Source organism: Peromyscus maniculatus, chromosome 9 (genome assembly GCF_049852395.1).
Source record: "Peromyscus maniculatus bairdii isolate BWxNUB_F1_BW_parent chromosome 9, HU_Pman_BW_mat_3.1, whole genome shotgun sequence".
Lineage (NCBI taxonomy): Eukaryota > Metazoa > Chordata > Mammalia > Rodentia > Cricetidae > Peromyscus > Peromyscus maniculatus.
This window is the reverse complement of record NC_134860.1, coordinates 38,865,738-38,878,550: the sequence shown is the minus strand read 5'-3', so window position 1 is coordinate 38,878,550 and position 12,813 is coordinate 38,865,738. Positions and strand designations below refer to the sequence as shown.

Below are 12,813 nucleotides of genomic sequence, written 5' to 3'. Positions count from 1 at the left end.
TTAGCAGGGAACGGTGGGCATTATAGGAACTCAATGTACTCAGTGTAAGAATGGGGTTAGCATGGAATAGTTGTCATTATAGAAGGAGGTGAGGATGGGGTTAGCAGAGAATGGTGGGTATTATAGGAGGTGAGGATGGGGTTAGCATGGGATGGTGATCATTGTAGGAGGAGGTGAGGATGAGGTTAGCATGGAACGGTGATCATTATAGGAGGAGGTGAGGATGGGGTTAGCAGGGAACGGTGGACATTATAGGAGGTGATGAGGAACAGAGCTTAGTTGGTGGGCGTGTCCCTCCCCTGCTGTGCCCCCTCTTGCTCACCCCAGGCCACAAAGGGAAATGAGGAAGACCATGGTGACAGTTAAACGACAGTCCCCAACATTCCAGTGTTCACACAGCAAGGGGCTGGGGGCTGAGGCCGATCTACAGCAGACCCAAGAGCAGCTTTGAGCCTAAGAAATTCCCCTCGGCAGTCAGTCCACACCCCCACCCCACCCACTTTATTTATTTAACTATTTATTTATTTATTTTTGGATTTTAGAAGACAGGGTTTGTCTGTGTAGCCCTGGCTGTCCTGGAACTCCTATAGACCAGGCTGGCCTTGAACTCAGAGATCTGCCTGCCTCTGCCTCCCTAGCTTTGGAATCAAAGGCATGAGCCACCACCACCCAGCTGCCGCTTCTTTCTTTATCTGACTGGAACATGCCTAGTTTGGGACATTTTGAACCTGATTAGGGAGGCATTGACTCCCTCAGGTCTATGGCTCTCTCAAAGTCTTCGGGAAGAGACTGTCCAGCAGAAAAGGCACATGGCTGAATCTTGAGCAGGTGAGGCTTTGGTTCTGCGTGCCATTCACAGAAGCAGGGCTTCGGCGCCTTGGGGTGGAGGGAAGGTTGTCAGTGTGAGGTCAGTCGTCTTAGGGTAGCTGAGATTGTATTCGTGCTCTCGTGCTGGAAGTCTGGCTCTTGCTGCTCTGTCCTGTCAGATGTCATAAGGGATGTCCCAGCTAGACAGCCGTGTCTGCTGATTGAAAACTGTTTGGGGACCGTGTGTCAGGCTCTGCTGGTGGGACGTGGAAGAAATGTTTCCATCGTCGCCCAGGACTCTTGTTGGTTTGACAAGTAAATCGGACTTCCATAACTGCTCATCCACACGGCTCCCGGACTTCCACAACTGCTCATCCACACGGCTCCCAGACTTCCATAACTGCTCATCCACACGGCTCCAAACCCAAAGATTCAAGGAACCTGCACAGATTTCCTCTCTTGTCATTACTCCCTAATCATATAGTTCAACCATGTTCACACACTACATATACTGTATCGGGTATTACAGTAACCCAGAGATGATTTACAATCTCCATATGCAAATATTGGGTCCCGCCCCCTTTGAGATAGGGTCTCCTGTAGCCCAAGCTGACCTCAGATTTGCTATGTATAGAGGAGCGATCCTGAATTTCTAATCTTTCCCCCTCTGCACAGTACTGACATTATAGGCCTGTAGCACCGTGCCCAGTTTATAGGGTGCTTAGGATCCAACCCAGTGCTCTGTGCGTGGTAGGCAAGCTCTCTCTCCCAACCCAGCTGTGCCATTTTATAGGAGGGACTTGACCATCTGGGGATTCTAGTGTCCCGAGGGCAGAGAACCACTCCTTCGTGGGTCCTGAGGGAGGACCATGCTTACGTGTCTCTTGTTTTGTGACAGGTGCTGTCATCCCAATTCCGTTAGAGTCACTAAGTCATCTTAGCTGTGTAAAAGGTGCCATGGTCCCCGCTTCCCTTCTGAGGGAAATGATAAGGTGAGGATGCTTGCCGCATACAGCTCCAGTCTGCTGAGAGGGAGGCTGGTGTAGACGACAGCGTGATAGGAGAAGTCAAAGAATGTCACAAAGGCTGGGAGCTTCAAAGAACATGGGATGAAAGACTACACGGAATACAGTTTGAAAGGCTCGTGCTTCTCAGAAAAGGACACTGTGGACGGACGGACTAAAAATAACTCCAGGGGATTCAAACACATTAAACACTTAAATGGTAATGATACTTAAAACAGGTTCACAGCTTGGAGAGATGGCTCAGCGGTTCAGAACCTGTACTGCTCCTTCATAGGACCTGAGTTCAGTTCCCAGCACCCACATGTCGGATGGCTCACATCCACCTGTGACCTGAGCTCCAAGGGGATCCGTTTTCCTCTTCTAGATATTGCCAAAACCTGCTCCCATGTGTACATTCTACACATATACACGTATATCCGCGTAATTCAAAATAAATCTTTAAGCTGGGTATGATGACAGTTTAATCCCAGTACTGGGGAGGCAGAGGCTGGCAGATCTCTGAGTTCAAGGCCAGCCTGGTCTACAGAACAAATTTCAGGACAGCCAGGACTACACAGAGAAACCCCGTCAAAAAAGAAGAAGGAGGAGGAGGAGGAGAAGGGAGAGGAGGAGGAGGAGAGAAAAAGATAAAATATTCATGGGTGCAATGATGTAATGCCTAGAATTTGCATCAGAAAAATACAGTTGGAGGACCAGTGAGATGGCTCAGCAGGTAAAGCCCTTGCCATCTAAGCCTGGAGACCTGAGTTCAATTCCCAGGAGCCACATGGAAGAGGAAGGAAGTAGACACCAGAGAGTTGTCCTCTGACTGTCACACGTGAGCTGTGGTATGTGCACATATAAAATAAAAGTATAGTGGGATAAATGCAAAAAGACAGTGTTGGAGAATAGGGCATTGATGGAGGTGTGGGACACAGGATTGGCTGGGAATGATGGTTGGGTTTGGATGATGGTCGCAAAGTAGCTACTTGTGATCGTCTGAAGGTAACTGGCCCCCATAATCTCAGAGGGAGTGGCACTGTACTTGTGAGGTGTACTTAGGAGGAGGTGGGGCCTCGTTGGAGGAAGCGTGTCACTGTGGGGGTGGGCTTTGAGGTCTCATATGTGCTCAAGCTGCCATCCAGTATCTCAGACGACCACTTCCTGTTGCCTGCAAGTCAAGATGTAGGACACTCAGCTACTTCTCCAGCACCATGTCAGCCTGCACGCCACCATGTCTCACCATGATGATGATGGACTGAACCTCTGAAACTGTAAGCCACCTCAATTTTTAAATGTTTTCCTTATAAGAGTTGCCATGGTCCATGGTGGCTCGCAGGCATCTGTAATGAGATCTGGCACCCTCTTCTGGCCAGCAGGCATGCATGCAGACAGAACACTGTATACATAATAAATAAATAAATTCAAAAAAAAAAAAAAAAAAAAAAAAGAGTTGCCGTGGTCATGGTATCTCTTCACAGCAATAGAAATCCTAACCAGGACACTACTGTTTCTCTTTGTATGTGTTTGGGATTCTCTATAATTCATTTTTGAAAGTGCTGGGCACAGTGACACAAACCTATGGTCCAAAATATTCTGGGAGGATGTTTCAGACTAGAAATCTAAGAGTTGAGAATGAAACCCTAGTCTCATAAGAAAAATAAAAAATTTTAGAGGACAATGAAAAGACCGAAACCATTGCACCAGCAATTCAATTCTCCTGATGTACATGGTAAGTGTGTGAAAAGATCAGTAGCTAACAGTATCTGCCCATAAGGATGGGGGGAGGCCAGGTTTTGTGATTTCTTCCTTACAACAGCCTGCTTCCTAGAACAGGGACCATGTGGGGCAGAGGGGACCCTGCTCTGGAGCCTGCCAGCGTGGTATAAAGACCATCTCCACTAGAGTCGTTGGCACCAGCTGAAAATACAGATTCCGGATTGCATACTGGCAGCAGGGGCCTGAGAGTCTGCATTTTAACAAGATCCCAGCAGAGTCTGTGCCCGCTGACAGTTCATCATCACTGGCTGACGTGTGGCTGAAGAGTCAAGAGAAAGGTTGTGAGGGTGCCCCAAAGGCCTCTGTCTCCTCACTGAGATGGGACCAGGTCATTGGCTCCCGCTGCAGATGCAGGCCTGGGGAAAGAAGGGCTTGGGTCACCTAGAGGGCTGAGGACTCAGCCAGAGCCTCGGAAGCAGGCCTGAGGCTCTGGCGACCCTGCTGGGTTCAGGGGAAGGAAGTGCAGAGCACAGGGTGGACTGTGCCTCCTCCCAGGGGTGGTTGATGAGGCCTGAGCTTGACTCTCGGGACTGCCTGCTGGGGGCTGTGGTTTCTGGACAGCCCCTTGTGTGATATTGCAAGGCCTGGCTGAGTCTTCTCTTGCAGGAACCAGCCCAAACTCCTAAGACATAGCTACAACGTCCTTTAGGGTCCACGGCAGCCTTAATTACAAAGACCAACTACTCAATGCATCCACGGCACTCACTCATCTTACTTCTAAGTTAGGCGTCATATTCCTAAATACTGTGGTTTTAGGTTCCTTTGAGTCCTGCTTGTCACCAAGGGGACTCAGGAAGATACATTTTAGGGAGATGCTAGAGTCCATTGCATTGTGGGAACTCCGTCTGCCTCCTTTGGATCACCGACGCTGGCCTCACTCATGGTGAGGCCTCTTTCTCCTCATTAGGCTGTGGAGGGAACCATCCCTGGCTCGGGCCCTACATCTAAAACCTTGGCTGCATTTCCAGACAGAAGAGGAAGTGGTGAGGTCTCCCCGGAGCGGCTTGGCACTTAGAGGGCTCTGGGATCTATTATCCCCCAGCGCAGTGCTGGGGGATAGAACAAAGCAAGGGGCCGTCCAGAAACCACAGACCTGTAATCTTTCCAAACCCTGAAGACGGCCCGTGCACCCCCAAACCCTGCCCGCACAGCTCCCAAATCCCTTATTCTTCTAGAGGCAGGGAGAGTCTGTTTCCCAGATCACAGCCAAAAGGGGAGGGGGGTGGGGTGGGGAAGCAAACCTCTTGTGTTTGGTTTCCATAGATTCGACGGAGAGATTAACTGCCAAGGTCTCCATGACACACCGTATCAATCACAGGCTAAATGTCATAATGAGAGCTGGGCAGGCTGTCAAGACAGGCTTCCAGATTCCAGTTACAGCTTCATACTTAAAGATTTGGACCCGAGGAATCCAATGCCAGCTCCGAAGGCTTCTTGGCCCGTGTGAGCATCCTTCTCAGGGGCACAGAAGCCAACCTGGGCTCCTTCACAAAGGGGACAAGTGGATGACATAACAGAGTGGAAGGAAGTAGTTGGACACTAAAGAACAAACAATAATTTGATTATTGGTGGCAAGGAAGAGACATTAGGAATAGTGGGGACCGTGGCACCCTAAAGAGCCGTTGGCCCCCCCTGACACGGGATAGCGACCTGCCGTTCCAGGTAGGAATGCAATCCAGGTTTTTCTGATATCGTTGAAAGAGTTTATTTATTTATTGGGGGGGGGTGTCATAGCACAGGCGTAGAGGTCAGAGGACAAAGAGTGGGCGTTGGATCCCTTCTTCCACCGTTTGGTTCTGGTGACCGAACCCCGGCTTGGCAGCAAGTATCTTTACCTGCCGAGCCGTCTAGCTGGTTTGTAATATATTTTTAGAAAACGGTGGGTTTTTTTTTTTGTGCGTGCGTGCGTGTGTGTGTGTGTGTGTGTGTGTGTGTGTGTGTGTGCGCGCGTGTGCGCGCACGCGCGCGCGCGCGCACGTGCGTGCGCACGTGCGTGCGCACGTGCGTGCGCTTGCACAAATGTGTGGTCAGAGGACAGCATGAGGGATCTGTTCTCTCCTTCTACCTTTTGGGGCCTGGGGAATCAAACTCAGATTGTTAGGCTTGCCAGCAAGTGCTTTTACGTACCGAGTCATCTAGCCGTCCATTTTCTGGCATTTTTCTAAAATGCCATAGAGCCACCAGAGTTTTAGAAAGTATTTGACTTTGTTTTGCTCTTGAGAGGGGACATCGATGTGTAGCCCTGGTTGGTCTAGAAATCACTAAGTAGACCAGGTATGCCTTGACTTTGAGCTGTCCTCCTACCCCAGCCTCCCAAGTCCCGGGACTGCAGGTACCAGCCACCATGACAGGCTTAAAGTTACAGTTCTGAAATCAGATCAAAATCTTTTCTCCAGCCAGGCCTGGTGGCGCACGCCTTTAATCCCAGCATGTGGGAGGCAGATGCAGGCAGATCTCTGTGAGTTCGAGGCCAGCCTGGGCTACAGAGTGAGTTCCAGGACAGGCTCCAAAGCTACACAGAGAAACCCTGTCTTGAAAAACCAACTCCCCCCCACCAAAAAAAAAAAAAAAAAACCCAAAAAACAAAACAAAACAAACATTGGCTGTGTGCTTGTTGTAGTGATCTGAAATTAAGTCTGATTTTCCTTTCTTTTAAGTAACCATATTCTTTACAATATCTGTGATATAACTGCATTACTTCAGTATACAGAGGAGAAAATCACCCCAAATCCCATGCAAGTTCTGTGTTAGGGTTGTTATGTTTGGAGAAGATGCTTGCCCTGAAACTGTTGGCGGCCTTCTTGGGGGCTCTAGGGCAGTCCTGCGTTTTCCTACAGGCCTTACTTAGGACAGCAGTCTGGCCCAACTTCTGTCAGGCCGTTCTAGTCCCCTGTGCTTCCTGGGAAACCATGGGGATTTCAGTCTGGAGAGGCCCCACAGCTGGCACAATACCTTCAGGAAAAGAAAAGCCTGGTAAGCAAGCCCAAGACCTCCTGCAGGGATGTGGTTCTGATGCTTCAGGGGAAAAGGACCTCCCACCCCCTGGGGAAACTCCTCCCTCCTCTGCCCGCAGCTGCAGAGGGCAGTCCCTCCCACCCCCACTGGCAGAGCCGGGCGGGGCTTCCCTTCAGCCCATCTGGGGTTAGTCCGAACCAGTGTCCTCAAGGACACTGGGGGTCATCAGTGTGGCTGGGAAGCAGCACTATTTCCTCTGTGACACGACCTTCCAAGTTAGGCCAAAGCTTTCCATGTGTGCCTCCTATCAACCACAGAACACGGCCAGCCAGGTCAGTGGGAGAGAGGATTGGACACACGTTGGCTAGGCTGAGCCCCAAAGATCTCTGGCTTGTAGAAGTTTCTGATCTAACAGAATAGTTTATGATTTTTTTTTTTTCAATCTGCCCCCTGGACTGGAGAGAATTGGTTTTGCTGCAAAAACTTGAGTCTGGGACCTGGAGAGATGGCTCAGTGGTTAAGAGCACTGGCTGCTGCTCTTGCAGAGGCTCTGAGTTCAGTTCCCAGCAACCCTATGGTGGCTCACAACCATCTAGAGTGGGATCTCATGCTGTCTTCAGGCATAAAGTTGTACATGCAGATAGACAATCATATACATAAAATAAATAAGTAAATCAGAAAAAATAAAACAAACAAACAACAAAAAACTTGAGTCTGAATCTCCAGGCCCCCTGTACAAAGCTGAGCATGAGCCTGTCCCCCCAGCGCTGTGGGGGCAGAGGCAGGAGGATTGCCGGGGTTGCTGACTGCAGCTCCAGCTCCAGGTTCAGTAAGAGAACCTATTTCTCAAAGGACTAAGACAAAGGATGATAAAGCAGGGCACCCAGCATGAGCTCTGGCCACGTGCACGTCACACACACCCCACCCCACATTTGTGCAGTTTCTAGAAAAGTCTGCCCTCTCTTCAGAAATACCTGTGGATATTTGTATTCCTGGGCGAAAGTTAGTTCAAATTTAAATGCGATGTAAACCACATTGCTTCCTCAACATCACAAGTTGGGTCTGGAATGTTCTCTGAAGGGAGGGAGTGAGAACGTTGTTGCATAAAGACTGTGTTAGTGGAATAATACCTACTGCTGAATGTTGGATTTGGCAGGAGTGTCCAAATATAAGTATATACATATTTTCAATTTGCCTCAAGTCTTTATGCATTTTAAATCTACCAAAAATGAGCCCAACCAGAACATAAAATATGTGAGGTTTTTTTTTTTTTTAAATTAAAACTTGGACAAGAAAACCCAGGAATTTTTGTTGTTGCTGTTGCCTATAATTTAATTCTTAATGTATCAGACGTAATCCAAATGTAACAGATTTTTTTTTTCTTTTGGATTCTGGCAAGTATGTTAACAGGAGGCAATTATGTGAAATAATATAAAATCCTTTTATTAAAAAAAAAAACAGAGAAGCCTTCGCTTAAGCGGAAATTTAATATTACTTCTCCAGTGGCGTCCATGTCATGAACTCATTTGATTAACTCTTCAAATGGTTCACAGTGCTTTGGGTGGTAATTTACGAGCTCCTAATTGATTTTCCCAATCTTGGTTGGGCAAAGGTGGGCCTCCCTGAGATGTGAGGGGGCCTGAGGCCCACACTTTGCTTCCCTCTCAGACAAAAGAACCAGCCGGGATGGACATTACCCAACGACGGAGGGGACTCGACTGTCAAGGGAGATGAGGTCCATGATGCTGGTGACGCCTGACCCGGCCAGTTGTGGCTCCCGACCCCCCAAAGAGCTGGGCCTTTGCCTGCTCTTGAGACGTGTGAGAATGCTGCAGGCAGTTTCCCAGCGTGACAGACTTTCAAGAAGCATTTCCCACAGAGTGTCACCTCAGAAGGAGCCTGTCCAGAGAAGGGTAAAGGAGGGTTCATACTGGAGGGGGGGGGGGGGGGGGGAGAGGAGAGGGGCGGGGCCTGTGGCTCCCACTGCGAGCCCTCTCTACTTCCTGTCTGGACCACTGTTCCTCCCTAGATCTGCCTTTCAAATGCCACACTGGGAAGCCTAGGGACCTCGGCAAGGCTCAGGGCCAAGGCTGTTCTCATAAAACCACCACGGAAGTCCTCAGAGAAATCCCAGAACTGGCCAGACTCCGAGGAGTGAGCACGCGGGTGGCCTCACTCTTTGTATTCCCGGAGAATGTCTGTTCTTGAAACCTAGATGGGGCATGAGTGCACCCCATTAAGACCTGAAGGAAAACGAGAATCAGTGAGACTAGGAAAAATGACATCAGCTAGGCGTGGTGGCTCGCGCCTTTAATCCCAGCAATCGGGAGGCAGAGGCAGGCGGATCTACCCGGTCTGCAGAGCGAGTTCCAAACAGCCAAGCGCTACCCAGAGAAATCCTGTCTCACAACTGAAAGGCGAGAGGGGCACGGGCACGGGGGGAGGGATGGGGGGGGAATGTTGGAGGAAAAAGGAAAGAAAATGTAAGAAAAATGACACCAAGCTAGTAAGTGGGGGGCTCCGCTCAGCAGTCTTACATCCTAACTACATCTACAACAGCAGAGTTTACCACATTCCTAGTCAGAGTACCCGCTCATGTGGATGAGCCTGTGCGGCTTGATTTTTTTTTCTCCAGACAGGGTTTCTCTGTGCAGCCTTGGCTGTCCTGGAACTCACTCTGTAGACCAGGCTGGCCCCGAACTCACAGAGATCAGCCTGCCTCTGCCTCCCGAGTACTGGGATTAAAGTCGTGCGCCACCACTGCCTGGCAATTTTTTTTTAAATATGTCTGTGTGCATGTGTGTGGGCACACGTACGTGTTCAGGTACAGGTACGTGTGCCTCTGTGTGGCAGCCCAAAGTCAACACTGGATGTCTTTGATCACTCTCCATTTTATTTTCTGAGTCAGGGTCTCTTGCTGTACTCAGAGTTCGTGGATCCCAGCTGGTCTAGCTAGCCAGCCTGACCTAGGGATCTCCTGTCCCCTAGTGCAGGGATTACAGGGAGCTGGGATCTGAACTCTCAGCTTTCTGTTTGTGCAGAAAGAACTTTAGCCACTGAATCCTCTCCCTCCTGATGTTGGGAAGAATTGTACCACTTGCATGTTCTCTCGGGCCTGGGAGTTTTATACACCGAGTGCCCAGCTTCCTCGTGTGTAAATGGGGATAATATAATGGCCAGGGAATTAAATGAGATCATCTTAGCCCCGCCACATCAGCTTGAGGAATACCCCACGGAGCAGAGACGTGGATGAAGAAGGGAGGTGAATGATGTTCTAAACCAAGGGAAGAGAGAGTAAGTCTCGTGCCCAGGGCAGAAGGTGATGGTGGAGCAGTCACAGAAGAAAATACAGGCACAACTCGCCTCGGCACCCTCCTTTGGGTGGTGGATTCATTAGATCCTGTGTGAAGTACAGTTCTGAGACAGGTCATTTCTCCTGGACTTGCCAGGCTGCCAAGAACCTACACCACCTCTTTACCGTGGAAAGGGAAGACACAGACCCACCCAGGGTCACCAGACCAGAAGTCAAACATCACCTGCTCTGCAGCCGGGTTGAGGACAAATGCAGTTGCATCCCTTCGCGCAGGCCCTGGTGCTGCTCTTCCCAGGCCCACGAATCCCTGAGTAGCATCCAGAACAGAGCAGCCAAGCGAGAGGCCCCTGTTGCTGTCTAAACATCTGTGGCACCAGGACCAGCTAGGTATGCCTTCAGGCTCTGAGCTACATTGGGCTCCAGTCTCCACCACTGCCCAAGCTGTGTGACCGAGGGCAAACCACGTAACTCACTGTGCCTCGGTTCCCTCATCTGAAGAGGGGCACAACGTGGACCAGAGGAAATGTGTTAGTACTTAAAAGGAAAGCTCTCAAAACCGTTGTGGGGACCAGGTACATGCCTATAACCCCAGTACTAGGGAGGTGGAGACAAGATGATCGCCATGTGTTCAGTGAGTTCCCGGCCAGCCTGGGCTCCGGTGGGAGAGACATTGTCTCTCAAACCCCAAACCAAAACCAGACCAGAGCAACCAAAGGGTACTGGGGACATGGACACCCCTCAGAGAGCTCTGTGGCTGGTGACCAGCCTTGAGCCTGCGCACACCACGCTACTTTTTTTATCTGTCGTGGGATAGACAGTGGTCATAGGAAGTCTGCCCTCACCCAGGCCCCAATGCTCCTCCAGCTCCACTGTTACCCCAGGGCTGAGACATCCTCAGCCATGGCGTCTGGCTCATTGATGATGAGAGACTACTGCCTCTCCTCTCTCCTTAGCCTAGATCTGCCTTTGCCCTTGAGGTGGCCTGGCCTTCCCTAATTCTCCTCTGAGTTCCTCCCACTTCCCACCTCCATGCCCAGGGCGCTCCCTCAGAAGCCCCTCAAGTCTCGCTGCTGGTAAGTAGATGTCAGAGTCCTCCAACTAAGATGGGATCCGTCCAATGAGAACAAGCAGGGGCCACGGGGAAATTGTCAAAGCAGCAGAAAGAACATGGCGTATGCGGGTTCCCCCAGGGGCTGACGACCTCCTCACATACGACCCTCATGTCCCCTTCTTGGAGTATTTTCGGCTTCTTAACAGTCAGTGCCTGGTAGTCCCAACAGCTCTTGACCCACCAGTGACGACTGGGGCCACAGGACAAGGGCACTGGGATCTGAGACGCGGGAGATCCCCTTCCATCCTACCTCACACGCACACTGTGTAAGCTGAGTGGCTCTAGCTCTCCATCCTCCAGCCCCCCATCTCTATTGGGGTGTTTCCACCCCAGCCCTGTGTTCCCCTCAAGAGTGGGAAATCTGTAAGGAGTATCTTATTTTGAGGATGGCTTACGCTCACCAGGACACGGGAGACTTGAGTGCTGGTTCATAATTTGTTCTGCCCTACAACGTGAGCTGAGGGAATCTGGTACCTCTGTTTCTCTTGCTCCCTGACTCTAACCAGCTGGATGGATGCAGGTGGAACCTTGATACAACATGAAATAGAATACAGAGCATCCAGTGTTTCAGAGAAGGGCCTAAGAACCATAAGCCACTCAGTTATCCCCTAGAAACAGTTGCAGAGCCAGAGATTCAGATTTAGAGGTAAGGAAAGAGAAAGCAATTCAGTGGTGTCTCCAGAGAATGCTGGGCTAGCGAGAAGCCTTTCATACGAAAAGGATGTTCTCCACAGCTCCAGAAATGTGGAAGTGAGGTTTCCAATCTCCACAGCCATTTTCTCAAAGGACATTTGGTTAAACCCCAGAGGCAACAGCCTTCCCATTCAAGGACCTTACCTGAGTGCCCTGGGTGCCTGGCTGGGTTAAGAGGTACCGGTCCGTATGTGTGCAGCAGCCTTACATGAAACCTCCAGACTGGCTCAGAGGGTCTATTTTTAGGGTCAGATCTGCTGACACTGACCTTGCAAGCTCTCCAGTCTGAGAGGAGACCTGTGGCATTTGTTTGCAAAACGATTCACCAGTGTGACCCGAAACCCCTGACTTAAGCAGTCCCATACCTGGAGGCCCACATGTTTGTCTCTGGCCCAGCCACGGATACAGGACATGTGGCCGCCAGGGTGGCGACAGATGGGGAATCCCCCAGCTTTGTTTTCTTAGGCTGGATAAAGCCAGGTGTCTGTGGGCCCTGCCATGGGCTCTGTCTCAGAATGGCTGGGATCGGGGAGGTTTACTTGTTGGCACCGAGTCCGTAGGAGGCCTCAGGGTCCATAGCATGAAGAACTCTCCTTCAGTCTTCTCTGAGCCTTTGGAGAGCTATCTCTTGGGGGAATGGATGGGATGGATACCACATCATGAAGAGTGATCCACGAAACCCTGAGAAACAGCCCTGGTGGGCAAACACTGTTGTACTGTTTTCTGCAAAACTCCCACCAAGTCCCCAACCTTTCTCGGCTTCAGTGAGGACAGTGTCACAAGCCTACCCTCTTATATAATTATGAGCATCAAAGGAGAGAAAGTATAGAGAGCACTTAGCAAGCACCTGGCACGTGATGACACATAGAACATTCTAGATGCTGTTGGTGTTCTATCTCTCTTTTCTCACCCTCCTGCTTCTATTGGTCCAGCCTCATTTTGTTTCGGTTTTCCTCCACCCTCATCAAGACTCACCACGATAGCCCTCCTCTTTAATGTCAAGGGGAAGAGTCCCATGCAGTACCCTTTAATCTCCTAGTAGAATTAGGGCTTGCTACAGCTTCTCATGAATGATGTGGTTTTTCTTTTTTCTTTTTTTTTTTTTTTTGTTTTTTTGGTTTTTTTTTGTTTTGTTTTGTTTTGTTTTTCGA

General features: G+C 50.1%; 1 protein-coding gene across 2 annotated transcripts in view; it reads right to left on the bottom strand.

The window, feature by feature from the left end:
- Dusp29 (dual specificity phosphatase 29) overlaps positions 1 to 11,915 on the bottom strand; it is a 47,990-nt gene extending 36,075 nt beyond the window's left edge. The window contains exon 1 of one of the 2 annotated variants that reach the window (XM_076544667.1): positions 11,807 to 11,915. Coding sequence is in view for 1 of the 2 variants with exons in the window: in XM_042284646.2 (XP_042140580.1) it covers positions 323 to 354 (32 nt within the window). In the remaining variant the exon portion in view is untranslated. Of the gene's footprint in view, positions 1 to 322; positions 411 to 11,806 lie in introns of those variants that run through there. The other variant, XM_042284646.2, reaches the window with a different exon arrangement.
- Positions 11,916 to 12,813: the final 898 nt, after the last annotated feature.